The sequence below is a fragment of the Petaurus breviceps genome, unplaced genomic scaffold, assembly GCF_028583685.1.
Source record: "Petaurus breviceps papuanus isolate PSGF00001 unplaced genomic scaffold, PetGlider_PUasm1.0 38, whole genome shotgun sequence".
Lineage (NCBI taxonomy): Eukaryota > Metazoa > Chordata > Mammalia > Diprotodontia > Petauridae > Petaurus > Petaurus breviceps.
The window spans coordinates 20,479,228-20,498,443 of NW_027186304.1; the positions used below are offsets into that span (position 1 = coordinate 20,479,228).

General features: G+C 37.0%; 1 protein-coding gene and 1 long non-coding RNA gene across 6 annotated transcripts in view; one reads left to right on the forward strand and one right to left on the reverse strand.

The window, feature by feature from the left end:
* Nucleotides 1-19,216, reverse strand: part of GNAL (G protein subunit alpha L) — a 529,947-nt gene that overhangs the window by 276,865 nt on the left and 233,866 nt on the right. Inside the window, exons 1-5 of one of the 5 annotated variants that reach the window (XM_069099620.1) lie at nucleotides 9,407-9,508; nucleotides 8,668-8,815; nucleotides 8,254-8,326; nucleotides 7,141-7,195; nucleotides 6,833-6,952 (exon numbers count right to left, since the gene is read on the reverse strand). In XM_069099620.1, the coding sequence (XP_068955721.1) occupies nucleotides 6,833-6,952; nucleotides 7,141-7,195; nucleotides 8,254-8,326; nucleotides 8,668-8,806 (387 nt within the window). In that variant the 5' untranslated portion in view covers nucleotides 8,807-8,815; nucleotides 9,407-9,508. Of the gene's footprint in view, nucleotides 1-6,832; nucleotides 6,953-7,140; nucleotides 7,196-8,253; nucleotides 8,327-8,435; nucleotides 8,498-8,667; nucleotides 9,592-19,216 lie in introns of those variants that run through there. The other 4 variants (XM_069099621.1, XM_069099619.1, XM_069099622.1 and 1 more) reach the window with 4 other exon arrangements.
* LOC138170361 (uncharacterized) lies at nucleotides 8,518-18,905 on the forward strand. The gene is made up of 3 exons (XR_011170585.1): nucleotides 8,518-8,683; nucleotides 14,997-15,127; nucleotides 18,501-18,905. It is a non-coding gene; the product is annotated as an uncharacterized lncRNA (long non-coding RNA).

Consider the following 19,216-nt stretch of genomic DNA (forward strand, 5'->3'; position numbering starts at 1 on the left):
TTTTATTTTCGAAAACTTTCTGCAAGTAACTTGGCATACCAAATTCCTGTTAAATCTGAATGTCTATGTTCCTTTCTAGACAATTTGAAATAAAGATAATGCCTATATTTAGTCCATCACAAAGGTTTTATTAATAAAGCCCCTTAGGATGCTGATACTAAAAGGCCCCATCTACCAGATCACTACAAGTACTGGTAGAGGAAAATTACGGCCCTACATTTCACCTGCAGGTATTATCAATGCTGTCTACATTTATACATAGCTTTTATTAATGTTCTTATAATTGTGTGAGGAATTGTTTCCGTCTCCCCTCAATATTTCCAAGACAGCTTTTACTTCTTGCTGTTTCTCTAACTTCATTGATAATTACTTTAAGAATTATGGTTGGCACTAAACAGCGTACTGTCTGTATTTCCTTTAAGTATAATGACTTGGCTTAGTTGTTCTACCAATAGAGTGGTGGTTATATTTGGTATCCCACAACTATTTCCTTCACAAGAGTAGCATATTTTAGGTCAAAGTAAGCTCAAGCACAAACTCCTGGGAAAGTTTTTCTCCATGCTATTTTTTAAAGTTATATTCTTTTAGCTGCTATTTTGTGTGACCACTAAACTTATATAAGCACTAATTTTAATTAAAGAAATTCCATTATAATTCAAGATAGTATTCTCATTGTACAAAGAAGAAATGTTTTTTTTAAGGTAGTAAAACTGACAAGTTTTGCATCAAATAAGAAAAATTAAATTTTAAAGCTTCATTATTGTAACTTAAGGAAGGAAATGCTGGATGAGAAACAAGGAGGTAAAAGTCATTGTTCCAAAGTCATCGTTATGACTGAATATTTCAATATTTTTGCTTTAGGTTGTGACAAGAAACGAAGCCATCCTATTTTAATTTGCTAACTTAACGCTATACAACTTGTCTTATTAAAATAAAACAAACAACAAAAAAATCCAAGAGGTGGCACATGATATAGCAGAAAGAGTGATAGATTTGGAATCAGAAGACCAGCTTTGCAAAACTCCTTGTTTCTTGGACAAGCCTTTTAACCATTTTGGCCTCAGTTTCCTCACCTGTTACATCAATGGAACAAGTAGTTTCTAAGGTCCCTTCCAGATCTAAATATTCAGAGGGCATCATAGTAGAGGACACCATTTAGGAATAGAAAAAATACTTTCACCCCTTACTTTATAATAGCAAACATATACTGTGCCATATCTGTATAGATGAATATACTACTAGAAGAAGAGAATACCAAGCAATCTTACTCCATTGTTAACCATGGCCTCAAAATAAATGCCATTTGGACAAAAAACATATTTTGTTCTATTATATACTTGCTTACTGCTTTATTATTTCCCCCATTCTTTTGCTACACCTGTTAATAAAACTAATGCAAGGACCTATATCTCTACATAACAAATAAACTGCCAACTTTCTTTTTAAACAGGAAATTCAATTAAGCAAAAATGTATTTAGCAATAATATGCACTATATTTAATGCAGGAGACTGAAAGAAAAAAAATAAAATAGTGATTTTCTGGCATGTGAAGTGAGGGTAAAAGGAAGTAGATGCAGGCTATACATATGCCAATTCTTCTTTGACACTTCTCCAAAAATGACTATTTTTCTGCATTAACAACGAACAATACCTCCTTTGTCAAGATGGCAGAAAAGAACAGAGGATGAAAAATCAAATATCTCTGTGTTTATATAGTTCAAAATAGCTAACAGCAATAAAATCCTTTCCTTAATTCAAAAATTATTTCTGCAACACATAAATACAAACATTAATGATGTATGGCTATTGACAGATCTTTTATAAGGAGAGACCTTCAATATATTTATTAATCTATGTATGGGTGTGTGTGTGTGTGTGTATGTGTATATATATTTAAATCCCCAACTTAAGGAACCAAAAAGGGAAATTTAAGTGCAAAAAATGGAATATAATGTTTGCTGTTCTCACTTACAATCCCTTAACTTGCAAATATGGTAAGATTCACACTTTTCAAATTGTACTTGAAGCTAATTTGGCATTGATACAGTCATGAAATATTATTATAAATTTATTGTTATTGTTGGGTACCAAAAATAAAACCGTCTTCTTGGCAATTTGGTGTCACCTGAAATTACAATTCATGTTCATTTCCAATTACTTAATGACTATTCATAGAATTTTTTAGTTAACAATCCTATCTAAAATAAATGTTATATTTATTACAATACTCATTCAAAACTTCACTCTAACTTCTAAAAAAGTTTCAAGCTGTCTTGAATACTATATAACTTTTGGGTTGCTGTCATTTTAAATATATCTATGATGGTCAGAAGCATTTGAATATTTTCTAACATATAAGAAGTGATGTTGTTTTTATATTGTATTAAAGAGTAACACGAGGATATCTTAGAAATTATAGATAAAATATTAAATCTCTGAAAATATTCTAGTTAAAATGTAGCAGCCTTTTAAATCAAACTATAAACATGAAAAATAAATTTTTATATTGCTATTTAAATATGTATAGAAAATATGTATAACCCTGCAGCTAGGTTGGTGTAGTGTCTAGAGTGCCAAGTCAGGGAGACTCCTCTGGCTGAGTTAAAATCTGGCCTCAGACACTGGAGAAAGAACCAGCAAACCACTCTAGTATTATTTGGGGGGCAGCTAGGTGGCGCAGTGAATAGAGCACCTGCCCTGGAGTCAGGAGGACCCATGTGACCTTGGGCAAGTCACTTAACTCCAATTGCCCTACCTTCCCCCCTCCAAAAAGCAAAAAGAAAAATCTAAAAAAAAAGAAAGAAAATATGTATAATTTTTTAAAGATAATATTGTTATATTTATTATTTAGTCCAAATTCAAAATTCAAAAAAAAAATCTTACAGAACAAGGATTTTTTAAGTTTCTCTGTATCTGTATACTGTTATGCTTTCATTTACTAGGACTAAATTACTGAACATTCACCCATGTGGAAATCTATGAAGTTTGCAGAAAGAAAAATCAAGAACCCTAGTTTATTGAAGAAATTTTAGGCAATCCAAAAAAGAAAATAAATTTAAACCTTTTATCTGCATGATCTCTGCATCTGCATCACGTCATATACTTAAAGATATCTACATCTATGTTATCTATATCTGTGTATCTCTGGTTCTATCTATCTTTTAATAATAATTAACTACTTTCTTTGATGTGTGCTATATACTATAATGTTAATTAATTGTTCTATTGCCCTTAAAACCAAAGTTGTTATAACAATAAACACTGAAAATCAACTTAAGATTTTTTGGGGGGGGCTGTTGGGGGTTGAAGGAACCAATAGATCTGAATCTGTGATTTTCTTAGAGTGGGGAACTTCAAGAGTGGAAATTTCCTTTAGTCACGTAGATAAGAAACTCATAAGTAATAATTGTAAGTCATAACTTACAATTCTAAAGACTCAAATGGGTACTATAAAAACTAAGTGATATGCCCATTTCACACACCTAGTATGTGTCAGAAATAGGTCTTGAACCCAGGTCATCCAGATCACAAGGTTGGCCTTTTAACTATAATGTTTTTTCAAGACAGTAAAAGATGAAAAAAGTACACATGTCAAGTTTCTGAGGTTAAATCATTTTGATATTTTATTCAAAACTATGTTTAGGTATTAATGTGCCTCAGTCTTATTTTTTTTTCATAAATGTTTAAAATACAATTAATGCCTTTCCAATTTTTCAAATTTCAATCAAAATTTGATCAACCATCTTAAAAAATAGCATTGAACTGGGAGTCAGGAGACCTGGGTTCTACATCTGGCTCTGAAATTAACTGGCTGTATATCCTTGGGGATGAATAGCTGGCTTCTCTGTGCCTCAGTTTCCTTGTTTAATCTTTAACAATCCATTTAACCCTGAATTTCTATTACACTATGTGAATTTTGGCATGTAAATATCTACCAACCACAAAAATAATGACACAACTATACTGACATCAAAGTGAAAATTACATCTACTTAAAACAACTTGCCTTGACTTATTTAAAAATAAAGTCTTCATATAATAACAATACATTCAACATTTATAAAGGTTACGTCTTACTGAACAGTAAGATCCAACCCCAAGTTAGTCTGAAAATCAATTGATTCTTAAAAAATAAATTTACAAAATAAAATTTAAATTAAAATGAGAGTGATAGACTGCAAAACAAGTCATTCACTATGTCGTTCCCACATAATTTCAAATATAGATGTTAACATTCATCTTTTACAAACTAACCTTGCTCTCTAAGTATTTTTGAGAAAAAAAGTACAATTTTATAGCACAGAATTTTAAATTAAGACCAGTGGTGGGGGGAAAAAAAAAACAACAAAACACTGGACTCAGATTCATAAGACTTGGATTTTAGTTGTATCACCTTGGGCATGTCACTTAACATAAAATCTGTTTCCTCAACCACAAAATGAAGTAATTACTGCCAGGCTTATCTCAGAGAGCTGTTATAATGTCACATTTGATCCTTATGTGTGAAAATGCTTGGAAAAAAATAGAAAGCTTTATACAAACGCAAGATACTAAACTACTGTTTTAACTAAATGTAAGGTACAAAAACTATGAATGCAGTTTCTTTGGTTTTGCAAAATGACTTAACTTTACCAGACAACAGACAAAAAAACTTCATAGAGTTTTACTGCAATGGTGAACTACCCCTGGTCTCAAATGATTATTTCATAAGTTATATACTACTTCAACCACTGTAAATCACTTAACAACCAATAATTCTAAACAGGATGCAAATACTAGTAACTTTCCTGCTACTAACAACAAACTTGTATTTTAAAAAATTGTCTTCTCCAAAACAATAAAATATTATTATAAAACAAATCCCTAGCTTTCATACACTCTCAATGAAGCTTATCAAACATAAATTCTGGAGCTACCCAACTCAATATTACCAACACCAATGTTTGAGGGGACCAGTGGTAAATTCACTTTAAAAATCACCACACAGATTAAATGAGAAAAAAAAAATATATATATATATATTTTAATGGACATACCCCATACTTTAACATTATTTTCCTGGATTATATGGTCCAGCTCACATTATTAATTAAATATAGTATACATTGTCCCCTGACTTGGTCATAAGACAAGGACAGGTCTATCACACTTCCAAAGGGAACTAAAAATTTTCAAGTCAGCTGCATTGATTCCTAATTTTCTTCTCTTTTTTTTAATTACTTCTAAATATCATATTTAAATAACCTTGATATCTCTATAAAAATATAGCTTTATCCACTGGAAATCTGCAGTTTATTAAGCAGTTTATTTTTTCTTAAAAAAAAAAAAGACAATTCAGGTTAAGGCTATACTAAATTAGGTACACTAGATTCATTAGAATACAAACACTTCAGAATTCTCTGTCACTCTCAATTTTGGATCTGCATATCTATGAATACAGGGCTATCTTCATCTGTTTCTGAACTCATGAAAACAAGACATGGTAAAGTACCCAGAAAAAGCCATATGTCATTTCATTTTCTTGATCAAAATACATAATTATCTTTATACTTGTTAAGAATTACCCATAAAATATTCTTTATTGATCTTATACCAACTTACACAACAATCTCATCTGTTCAGATAGAAGCAAAGCTACTAAGTTCATCTGTTAAATTTCATATCTCAAAATCAAGACTATTTTTTTTTCAAAGGACTCTGTCATTTTAGATAACTTAACCACCAAGTGAGCAATTAGAAAGTGTATGTGGGTGTATTCTGCAATCACAGCTTTCTGTACAACCTAGTTCTATGTTAAATTCCAGATCCATAAGATGCTCGAATTATTTTATCTTGAACATTCAAAGTGGAAGATTTATCAGAAGCCAAACCACATTAGGAAATATGAGTCATGAAATAAAAATTAAGGCAACTTCTATCCCTTACTGCATCACACTAGTTGAAAACACCAGAACACACCACCCAATAAATAAGTGATCTTGTAATTGTAAAAACTTGTAATACTCAGAATTATTTACTGAATGTCAAAAAAGAGTCATAGGAAGAAGTTTAGGCTTAATATCGATTTCCTTTAAAAAAATACATTCTTTCAGACTTTCAAATACCAACACTATTAAGAAGTTAATGTTAAATCATACAAAAAGAAACTTTTGAACTTGTCTCTGTAAGCAGTAACTGCCATCAAAATGACAGATACTAAAGTTTCCCTAAATAACACAGGCCATGAACCAAACTAGAATAATGCTTTACTACAAACAGTCAAAAATCAACTGTAATTCTAGCCAGAATACACCTCACATTACCCCCATCTGAAATGATGTATATAACCATTAAAAATGAACTAGACTGTTATTTTCACTGTTGTAAATGCTATGCAGTACAGAAAACATCTCACCTACTTAACTTTTTTCCTAACATTTTATTATGAAAATGAATGCCTGATAAGACATTTTCATTTCTTAAAATTTTAAGATAAGTATTTAGTCATTATTTATTGTGTGCTATCTCCTTATAGAGAAACAATTCTAAAGTTCTACAAAAGCATTCTTTCAGAAATAGACTTTCTGAAAATAGAAATATACTTGATATTGATTTTGATTTAAGAAAAACCTCAAACTCCTGCTGAGATGTTTACATACATTCAAAGGACACCAAAAGTTTCCTAAATTAAAAAGTTGAACTGACTTTACTGAAATAGGTACAAACTGTCTGCAGTTAGTAAGCTCCTTCAACAGAGCACTTCAACAACCTTTATTTGAGTCCTCTCATTAAAAACAGTTTTGCCATATTAGTTAAAAATACAATTCTCTGAGGCATTTAAACCAAGACTTACCTGTGAGTAGTCAAAGTCAGAAAGAGGGGCTATGCTCTTGATGTAGTCTGATCGAAATTGGTTGTCTGGGTTGGCCAATGGAACTGGGGGTATTAAAGTGCTCATTGCTGAAACTATTGTCTAGAATTGGAAAAAAAAGGGAAAAAAATATTAGCCTGGAGAAATAAATGTAACATAGAGAGCAAAAATATAATCATCCAATATGACAATAAGATAAGACTTTGATCTACATCATCACAGAAAGCAAAATATTTTGTTTTCTCCAATAAGCAGACATTAAACAAAATAAAATTAAAATTTATTCTTACCACAATCGCATCTTTAACGTTTTTCCGGATGTCCAGTATTTTCTGTTTCTTTTCTCTGTATTAAAACAGAATTATTAACAATTTAATTCATCACTTCCATCAACTAAGGAGGATTTAAAAATCTTCAGCTATTTCTTTGGCATTTAAACCTTCAACATTTATTCACTGCCTTGTCTCTGCAGCAGGTATCAAGTGCAGCAACAGCTGCTTTTAATTGTGTCAGATAAGTCCACCAAGGCAGTTAACTGAAAAGCTTTTTTGGGGGAATAAATAACACTCCTTCCCTTATTCCCTGTGTATGTTGATTATTTCTTTAATATGTGTGTGTATATATATATATATATATGTATATGTATATATGTATATCTGCATATGTTTAGTCATAAGTAGTACCCTGAACATATATCTAAATTTAACTCAGTATAATTATAGCTACAAACATTAAGTACACAGACTTCTACACATATATGCATAAACACCTGTCCAAAACATGTGTTCTCTCTCTAATATATGGCAACCTGTATGTATATATAGAATATTTACTATCATAAATCTATACACACCCAGCATATTTTTGTAATTATATAAATAAGCTGAAGTTCATGGTAGCTGAAAGATAATGATCTAATTATTAAGATACATTATGGATTAATAGAAATTTGGGAAATCGTCCTCAAGACTGTCATTCTACAGCCCAAGGCTACATGATAATCAATTACATTCTGTTGAATGTTTCCTTTTGAACACTAGGGGAAAAACAAATTTATTCTGTCCAGTCATATATGCCTTGATACTTATCTGCATCTTTATATCACAAAGACATAAATAGTGAATATTTAGTAATCTGCTATGTTAAAAAGTAGTCGCCATGTTGTTGCTACATAGGGGCCTGTGAAGCCACTGCAGTAGCAACAATGTAACATACAGTAGGGGGGATGTAAGGGGGAAAATACAACCACAAATTTTTTCTCACTTAAAAAACTGCCTGGGCCATACCACAAACTTATCTATATGGGAAAAAATAGTTCTGAGCGGGATGCAAGAATGTCACAAGGGGTATGCAGCTTTGAAGTAAAACAAACAAATAAATAAATAACTAGGATCACTTCTTACTCTGGATTAAATCCATTGACGTGCAGGATCCTCATTTGTTTGACAATAGTGCTTTTTCCTGACTCACCAGCCCCTGCCAAGAAAAAAAAATTATATTGCAATAGGCGTCTTTCTATCATTGACATTTCTGCAAGCAAAACAGGATTGGCATTCTACACTCACATGCACACACGCATACATACGTGTATTAATCACGGTAGGATTACAGGTCATTCCAGAGGGGCTCTACCATCTTTCAAGCTCACAGATACCTTAATCACCAAACAAAACCCGTCCATGTTTCCAGGAAACAGCCCCCCAGCTTAGCCGCCCCCCCCCCCCCCGCCCCGCCTCCAATGTCCCGGCTAGCTCATTGCTTCTCTCCGTTTCCAGCCGTGGGAAGCTCCGGCAGTCGCATCCCCCCTCCTGCCTTACCCAGTAAAAGCAATCGGTGAGTCGCTTTATAAGCAAGTCTCTCTTTCTGCAACTGCTTCTCTATCTTTTTGTTGGCCTCTCGTCGTTCTTTTTCGTCGAGGCGCTGGTCTTCCGTCTTGCTGTTGCCCAGACACCCCATGTCTGCCCTCTGGGTTGGATGTCAGTCAGACACAGTTATGTATTTATAGAAAAAGCAATAGTGATTTCTAGGTTCCCTGTGGCGGCTTCTCTCTTCCCTGCTGCTAAGATGGTCTCTCGGTGCTTCCCGATCCAAAGCAGGTTTTTCCCTCACCCACCCCCCACCCAGCCCCCCCCAATGAAAAAAAGAAATGCAAGGAAGATCCGAGAAGAGGGATGTTTTTAAGGAAGAAAAAAAATCTGCAGCAGGGCTATAAATAGCATACAATGGGGGGGGGGGCTTCTGGAAAAAAGCCTAATGCTGCGCTCTCTCCCTCTCTCTTCCCTCTCCACCGCACACACACAGGCACCCAGACACACTCCCTGTATTCCCTGTAAAGCTCTGTCTCTGCCTTCCTCCTAACTCAGCACTGCCTCTTTCTGCGAGACCAGGAAACAGCCCAAAGACAGACCCCCGAAGTGCGGGGATTTCCTTCTCTTTCTCCCGTGCCGAAAGTCCGCTCTCGTCCGTCCGCCTCTCCCCCTGTTCCCTCTCCCTAACGCTCCGCTGCACCTCCAGAGAGGCGATATCCACGGCTGGCACACAGGCGCGCACACGTACCCAGTAGCACCCTCTCGGTGTGAGTGAATGAGAGCACAATCAAAGCGCAGCCTCCCAACCAGCGGCGCTGGCTCGGTGTCTGCCCAAGCTCAGCACTGCCTCTCGCTGCCGGAGAGGCGAACAGCGAACATGGCATTCTCGCTCTCTCCCCTCCCCCTTTGCCCAGCCTCCCCTCCCCTAGGATTTCACTCTAATTCCAACTGCATTTTTTTAAACTTGGGCGGAGGGGACGGGGACTGAGGAAGAATGTCAGTCAGGGCCCTGATGACCACCCTCAGAACCCCCCCTCTGCCCCCCGCCAGACAGTGATGGAGAATCTCTCGGGCGGGTCAATCCTGGCCCCGCCTCTTTCCCCCAAGGTGGGCGCCGCCTGCACCCGGGCCACCACTGGGCTGCCGCCCCCTGGGTTCTGCTCCTCTGCAAACTTCACGTGGCCCTGAAGCAGCAGGAAGCAGAAAACCAAAGGCGGAGCTGCTTGCCTTCCACATGCAGTGTGCAGTGCGGGTGTGAGGTAGACCGATCCATACACACAAATCAGGGACCGAAATACACACACACACACACACACACACACACACACACACACACACACACTAAAGGGCTCCGCCTGCAGCTGATGCACAGAGGCATCTTGATATGCGGTGTCATTCCGTTCAGGAGTCTGGGTAATTTTGAGGGGAAACAAAAGCAAAAGAAAACAAAATCACCCACAAACCAGTCTCCAGAACTGATACTGAAAAGGTCTGTGGAACTGTTCTGCAATTCCGGCGTAAGTGGTGAAGGGAAGAGACTGCAGGGTGACCAAATGCCGTGCGGGATCCCCGCCCCCAGCCCCATCCTGCGACTGTCAGGATGCCCCCCGACGCCTGAGATTGATGTATTTTGCCCGGAGAATAAGATAAGAGAGTGGGCTCTACCGCCCTCCTCTGCACCTTTGCCTTGTGTCTGGAACCACCTAGAAATTAGCGTACCTTTAAAACTGGTGAGGACTACTTTAGAGTAATAGATATGGTATCGGAGGCACAGGATTTAGAGTGTTCACTGGTCACATGACCCCCTTTGTTCTCTTAATTTCCAACACTTCTTGCGTACCCAATCCTCCACCTCTCCCTTTCTACCTTCCCCTCTTTCCTGATTAAATCCCCCATCTTTCCTGTACAGTGCCTTCCCTTTATGGATTTTAACAGCTTTTTCCAATGCTTTATGGAATAGGGTCCCATGGCCAAGGGACTGTGGAATGGATAAAATCAGAACACTTAAATATGATTTTCAACTTTACTAATAAGGATGTGAGACTGGTCAGTCAGTTAACCCCGCAGTGTCTTAGAAGGATCATAGGATTATAGACGAAGAACTGCAAAGGACCTGAGAAGAGATCTGGTCTAACCCTCTCATTAAAAGATGAGGATACTGAGGCACAGGGAGGCTAAATAACGTGCCCAAACCCACACTGGTAGAAAACCCCAGAGGAGGGATGGCCAGGTAGCACAGCAAGTAAAAGCACCGGCCCCAGTGTTGGGATGACCTGGGGATCGAATCCAGGCTCAGACTCTTAGCACCCACCCAGAAACACCTGGCCGTGTAACCTTGAGCAAGTTACTTAACCCCAATTGCTTAAAAAAAAAACCCCAGAGGCTTTTCAACTACTGCATTACCTACACCCCTGTCTCAACTAAAAAGGGGAGTCAGATGTGAACATGAGGGTCACATTGTTTTTAAAATCACAATGTTATAAATCTTTGCATTTTCAGGCAATAAATGTTAATAAAACATGTTTTGGTTATTTATGTTATTCAGTTATTAGATGTGAGCAACACATTATGAAAGGGTGCTTTGGAGTGGAGTCAGCACACTTGTTTGGGATTCTGACTCTACTCAACTAGCAGTTATCTATGGCAAGTGACTTCCCTTCTCATCTGCAAATTAAGAATAATTATACTTTCACTACATACCTCACACTGAAATACATCACTTTCTTTATTCTTCCCAGGATAGTGGATTTTATGAGTATGAGACATTGCTTTGTTGAAAGAGATCACAACCCTTTTGTGCCTTAGTGGATAATCTTCCTGAGCTATGGCTCAGAATCCCATCAGCCTATGGCCAACCTGGTGACAAACCTCTCTAGTCTTAGGTAGGCTGGTGATCAGATGGCTGATGAACAATCCACCACCTGCCCCTTACTCGAGCTTTCCATCCTGGAAAGACTAGCCAGAGCTTGTGTTCTATTGGCCTAGCAATAGGTTTTACTGGGCACTGTAAACCTAAAGCTATAGAAATATATTTTATTATTCCAGTAGACTACTAGGCTAATGTCATCAGATGATTGATACAATAAACCTTAGCAGCAGCAAAAGCTGCCTTCATGCTGCTAAATCCCAGTCTAATAAGTAATAGAGAGAGAAGGGAATGGCGTCATAAGACAGTATGATCAATATAAAGTCAAGGACAAGCCCTACTGACTAAATGTTGTTGTTCAGTAGTGGTCCAACTCTTCCTGACCCTCTTTGAGGTTTTCTTGGCAAAGACACTAGAATGGTTTGTCATTTCCTTCTCCAGCTTATTTTACAAATGAGGAGACTGAGGCAAATAGGGTGAAGTGATTTGCCCCAGGTCACACAGTTTGTAAGTAAGTGTCTGAGGGTGGACTTGAACTCCAGAAGATGAGTCTTCCTGATTCCAAGCCTGTACTCAATCCACTGTGCCATCTAGCTCCCCACTGACAACAAGGCCTTCAGCCAAAGAATAGTTCAATTAGGTTTCATGTCAAAGACTTAACTAAGGATATATATCATCTTTGATAAATAGGAAGCAGCCTGATGCAGTGGAAACAGTATTGAGTTCAGAGTTAGAGGATCTGGACTGGAATCTGAGCTCTGCTTCCCACTACTTGCTACTATTTGTAAAATGAGGAAGTCGGACTACATGGTCTTTAAAGTACCTTTTGTTTTAAATCTATGATCTCATGATAAAAATCAATAACTAAAAAAACCCCACACACAGCAAACTATAAATCAGGGGTTCTTAAACTTTTCTGTCATGGGCCTCTTTGGCAGTCTGGTGAAGTCTACTATGGACCCCTTCTCAGAATGTTTTTTTTAAATGCATAAAATAAAATACACTCAAGGAAACCAACGGTATTGAAATAGTTATCAAAGTATAAAAAAAAAAATCACTGACTCCAGGTTAAGCACCCCTTCTTTAAAGTATCCCTGTTGACATAGGCAGACATACATTATAACTTATGAGCTGGATTAAATGATGTAATCTTGTGGGAAGAGACCAAGTTAGAATCTGTTCACACATGTCTGCAAGTTTACAACATTAGCCTAGCATAGTTTGATGAAGGATAGAGCAGTAAGGAGGTTAAATATGTTATACAAAATAAATGTGTAGAAGAGGACATACGTAATGAAAGTGGTTTGCTTTGTCTAATAAGCAGTCCAACATGTCGATGCAACATGTCTGCATATGCATATACATTTATATCTGTAAGTCAAGGACATTGAGTAGTTAACTCCCTCAAGCTACCCAGACTGCAGCTACCCAGCTATACTCATCTATAACACAGAATCTTAAAGTTGTCTGAGGTTTAGACAGATTAAGTGATTTTTCCATATGTCACACAGCTAATTGTTAAGTGTTAGAGGTCACATTTAAATAACCAGGACTTTCTGACTCCAGGTGTGGCATTATCTCTACTATGCCATGTTGTCTCTATATAGATATACAGGTATACACACACATATATATGCATATGAAGCAAAAGGCAATAACACAAAATTGATACTTCTTATAAACAATAGTTTGAAATAACAAAAATTACTCTTATTATCATTAATAAACATTATTAGTCTAGTAAATTTTGGGATGGAGATTATAGGGATAAGGACCAGACCTGTGATGTCATTAGTTATAAGAAAGTCCAAGATGAGGAAATTAACTCTACCAGTAGACACTGGCACCTTCAATGCAATTTGAGAGTCTTTAGTGGGTTGCTGCAAATACTGTTAAATGACCACCCAGGATCACACAGCCTATATGTGTGAGTTAAGATTCAAACCCAGGTCTCCATGGCTCCAAAGTCACATCCCTCCTCACTAAGCCATTTTACCTCTTGAAGGTTATTAGGCTAATAATAAAATTTTGTTTTCTCTTTTTATATTTCTACTTCTTAGATTCACAATCCAAGCAATATTTTTTCCAATATAAGTGATAATGTTTGTACTATTCACTTTCTGGCATGTGTTATTTGATTTCTCTTAAGAACAAATAATCCACTATAGGATACAAATGAAATTGAAGTTTGGAGATGGAAGAAGACAAAGAGATTATATTCAGAAATAATCTCATTCAGGTGATAAAAAAATGCCAAAAGCCTAGTTCTACCTGCAAAATAGCCTAGGACCCTATAGTACCCTAGAAAAGTAATAGAGAATTCTTGATTCTATGGAACATACTTTGCATACCCTGCTTTACACTGACAAAATCTTAATGCCAATCAAATGATTTTAAAGTGTTATATTAAGGGACTCAGGAGGTAGCACCTGATCTCGGAAGTGATTCATGTTCTTGCAGCTTTTTAATGCTCTTTTCCTAGTCAATTTACTAAATACTAAGCTTATTTATGTATATCTTGCTTCCACCTAATACAATGTACTAATACAAAATACTGTTTCATTTTTGTCTTTTTAATCCTGAGGCCCAGCAAAATGCGTAGCACATAGAGAACAATAAAAGTTTGTTGAAATAAACTGAATATCTAAATCACTGATCAAGAAGAATCTATTAAATATTTCTTCTATAAAAATATATTCTCATTATTCAATATAACAACACAAAAAAGGGTTAGTTTAGCCAGTATCCTATTAACTGGAAACTAATAAATACAGCCTTTCCAAGCATATATATTATGTAAGAATAACTGCTGTTCATAATAATGGACCCAAGGCAAGATCCTGAAGTGCCTTCTGAATCATTAATTATTAAATTATGTTCAGCACAGCTCTAGTGTTTTATGTTTCATTATATTCTAATTCTTTGAAAACTGGTAAGCCACATGTGGCACATATGGTAACCTTATTAGCCCAAATGCCATATTGCTTTACTCAGGTTTGATAACAATGAGTTTACTACAGAGATTTCTCACAACTCCATTTACTTTTCTGAGTCTTCCTTTTTTCATTTCTCTGCCACTGCCTTTGTCTCCTCTGCCTCGTCACTTGAAGTTTGTGCTACTTACTACAAAGACCTATTAACAATTCTCCTTCTTTTCCAAATCTCTTTCTACCTCCTTTCCTCCATATCCATAATACTTATGTGACTAGATTAATTAACAGGAAAACAACAACATATTTTTATTCTTATCACCTTCTCTGCTCAAAAAAAGATCCAATTATTATCTCTCTCACATCCCTTGCACCCAAACCATTCCACAATGTAGCCTCAGTTTATCTAGTCCTATCTCTAACTACTCCATGAATCAAACAAAGCTAGTCTACTCACTATGCTCCATCCAAATAGGATTGTTCATTCCTACTTCTCTTTTTAACTCCTTTCCATCTACTCATTTTTTTTTCATTTCTTCAAGATCTAGTTCACATCTCAATTCCTCCAGAAGACCTACATCCAGAATCATTGAATCTCAGGTTTGCGAGGGACTTCAAAGGTCATCCAGTTCAACAGCCTATACAGGAGTCTTCTTGGCAGCATCCTCAACAGGTAGCAAACCTTTGCTTGAAGATGTTGAGGGAGGGGGCTATTATTATCTCCCTAGGCAGGCAATTTCATTTTTAGATAGTATTAGTTGTTTAGGCCATTCCCCCCTTCCTTTAAGCAAAATCTGCCTATTTCAAACTCTACCCTTTGTTCCTAGTCCTGCCCTCTGCTTCCAGGCAGGACAGATCCAATCATGCTTCCATAAGAGAGTTCTCCAAAAACTTGAAGATAATGTATCATGTCTTCCACTGTCTTTTTTTTTTTTTTTGCTTTTTTGGAGGGGGTAAGGTAGGGCAAATGGGGTTAAGTGACTTGCCCAAAGTCACGTGGCTAGTAAGTGTTAAGTGTCTGAGGCTGGATTTGAACTCAGGTCCTCCTGACTCTTAGGCTGGTGCTCTATTCACTGCACCACCTAGCTACCCCACTGCTATGTCTTTTCTTCAGGCTAAATATCCGGGCAATATTCATGTGACATTTCCTCAAAGTCCTTTATTCTTTCTACAACTCTTCTCTTTATGCTTTTTATAATCCCAATGCCTGCCATTTTCTCTCTTCACATTCTCAGCTCTTTACAATCTGGTTCTGAAATCTTTCAACTGAAACTGCTTTCTTAAAGGTTACCAATTATCTATTAACTGACAAATCTGATGGACTTTTCCAATACTTACTTTTTTTGAGCATTGCAGCGTTCAACACTGTTGACCACCCCCTTCCTTTTAGACACACTCTAAGTTTTTATGACATTCTTTTCTCCTGATTCTTCTTACCTGCCTGGCTATGCCTTCTCAGTCTACTTCGTTATCCTTGTCCCTCCCTCTCTTTATGAGTCTAACCTAGGGATCTATTCTTGGATTTTCATTTCTCTTTATAATTGCTCAGTGATCTCAGCAGCTCCCCTATATTCAACAATCACCTTTATGCAGATGAGACTCACGTATACATATTCAGCACTATTTTTCCTCCTGAACTCTAGTCTTATATTACCAATTGCCTATTACCAGTCAACATTCAGTCAATTAAAAAGCATTTACTGCCTACTATGTGCCAGACATCCTTATTTCCCCATAGTTAGCACATATTTCAACATATCCAAAAGAGAATTCGGTATCTTTTCTCCCCAACTCCCACCCCTTTTCCTAACTTCCCTATTTTCATCCTTCCATTCCCCCAGGTTCACAGTCTCAGTTGTTATTCAGTCATTTCAGCCCTCTCTAACTCTTCATGACTCCATTTGGGGGTTTCTTGGCAAAGATATTGGAGTGGTTTGCTATTTCCTTCTGCCACTCATTTTGCAGATGAGGAAACTGAGGCTGATAGGGTCAAGTAACTTACCCAGGGTCACATAGCTAGTAAGTGTCTGAGACCAGATTTGAACTTATCAGAAGATAAGTCTTCCTGATTTCAGGTCAGGTGCTCTATCTATTGCATCACCTAGCTGCCCTTCCCAATCTCAGAGGTAGCCTTTCTTCAACTCTTTTGTCAAATCAGTTGTCAAATCTTGACACTTCAGTCTTCATATTTTATTAGAAATAAATCACATCAATCTCCTTCTCTTAGAAGGCCTTTTTAGGCCCTCATCACCTCTGACTTGGACCACTGCAATATCTTTCAGTTTCTATTATCTCTAAACCATCCTCTACACAATTACCAAGATGGTAATCTTAAAGCTCAGGTCTAATCACATCACTCCCCTCTGAAAGACATTTCAGTGGCTCCCTCTTATCACTAGGATAAAATACAAGTCTTCTTCTTTCTTGCTTTTGGTTTTTTTTTTGGGGGGGGGGCAGGGCAATAGGAGTTAATTGACTTACCCAAGGTCACACAGCTAGTAAGTGTTAAGTATCTGAGGCCAGATTTGAACTCAGGTCCTCCCGACTCTAGGGCCAGTTCTCTATTCACTGTGCCACCTAGCCACCCCATAATACAAATCTTCTTTTTAGTTTTTAAAAACCTTCACACTTTGGCCCCAACCCATCATTTCAGGCTTACTACATGCTACGTTCCATGCATTCTATGATCCTACCAAATTGCTATAAGTTCCTAACTATTTCCTGAGCCCAACATTTTATTTCTAAATTTCATGGATGGACAGGCTATTCTTCCATGTCTGGAATTCCCTTCTTCTACCTCATACAATTCTTACCTTCCTTTAAAACTAAGCTCAATTGCTACCTTCTAAAGAAAGCCTAACCAGATTTCTCCTCAGTGTTCTCATCCCCTAAATATTACTTTAATGTACTTCTTCATATTCTGCATTTCCTAATTTGTGTTCATGTTATTTCTTCCCAAAGAATGTAAGCTTTTTGAGGGCAGAGACTATTTTATTTATTTTTTTGTCTGTAGCATCTAATGGCAGCACCTAACAGGTGTTTCATATTTTTGAATTGAATAGAATCATCCAGCTCTATCTTTCCCTTCTCTGACTCTTCCTGATGTTATTTACTTATAAACTCATTTTGTCATTTAAGGCCTTTATCTAACTCTGTAATAGAAATCATTTTCTCAATTCAGCTGTAAGCATCTTCATGTCAGGAATTGGCTTAAATTCTGACGGTAATGGTCTTTGATTCTGCCAATTACTTTTTCATTCCTCGTGATTATCTTTTGCCACTATTATTCTAAAAATTCATCTTTCTTTTTTGGATTTATGCTGGGAGCACAAAAGGATATTTCCTGCTAATTGCATACACAGAAGGACAGACAAAGACTACTACTTAAATCCTGCCCACTTTACAATTCTCCATTCCACCAGAGGTGTGGAGATTCCATTCTTACACCAAGGGAGTAAAGATTTATGTGTCTGAATTTCACTGTCCAAAACTGACTTTCTCAAACCCCCACTGTAGCATAGGGCTGATGATTTCAAGCCTCTAGTATTCATAACATGGGGGAGAGGATACAGTGTTCTTTTCCCATCTCTGTGGTTAAGAACATCAGGGTACAAATGGATCAATCTGTTATTTCCTTCAAAGGCTGGAGGTGGTGGGCTTCTTAGTTTTAACTTGAGAAGGATACCCTTTGATATTTGCAGCTGGCCAGAGAAGTTATGACTGTCCTTCCAAGAGAAGAGCAAAAGAGGGGAGGGTAATACCTCTGCCCAGTGCCCTCTAGAAGGGTGAGAAGTGTTGGTTTCACTTCTAGGGCTGTATCCCAAAGAGATCATATAAGTGGGAAACAGGACCTATATGTACAAAAATATTTATAGCAGTTCTTTTTGTTGCGGCAAAGAATTGGAAACCAGGGGGATGCCCATCAATTGGGGAATGGCTAAACAAGTTGTGGTATAGTAGATGGACTTCATAATAACCTGGAGAGACATATAAACTGATGCTGAGCGAGGAAAGCAGAAACAAGAGAACTTTGTCCACAATTACAGACATATCGTATCTGTGACGACTCCCTTTGATAGACTGGGCTCCTCTCAGCAATGCAAGGTTATAAGACAGCTCCAAAAGTCTCATGGAAAGAGATGTCCACATCCAGAGAAAGAGCTACAGAGTCTGAATGTAGATTGAAGCAAACTCCTTGTCCTCTCTCTTTTGTGTTTTATTTTGTTCCTCCTTTCTCGTTCACTCCATCGGTTATATTTCTTTTTTACAACTTGACTAATGTTTAATGTGAAGGTACTTGTAGAACTATATTGGATTGCATGCAACCATAGGAGGGGGGAGGTGGCAGGAGAGGGAGAAAATTTGGATCTCAAGGGATTGTGGAACTGAACGTTGTAAACTAAAAGTAAATAAATACATTTTTTAAAAAAGAAAAAAGAAGTGTTGGTCTCCACATGATTGCTTCTATCATTCCAATTCATCCTACATTTTCTGATTTTTTCCAGTTATCTTTCATGGAATATTTTATCTCATGGCTTCTATTTTTCCTATGTAGAACTGAAATGGGAGGGAAAAAATAGGTTGTATTGCCTTGGGAAACTGTACAATTTTTTTTAATGACCTCAAGTTCCCTAAAACAAAGGCCCATTTTTTTTTAACACTAACAGTCTTCATGGCTTCAAGTAATGAAATATTATAGTCCTTTAGAACTGAAATGAAGGGTTACCCAAAGGGCCACAGAGAGGATCATGGTTATTGTGAA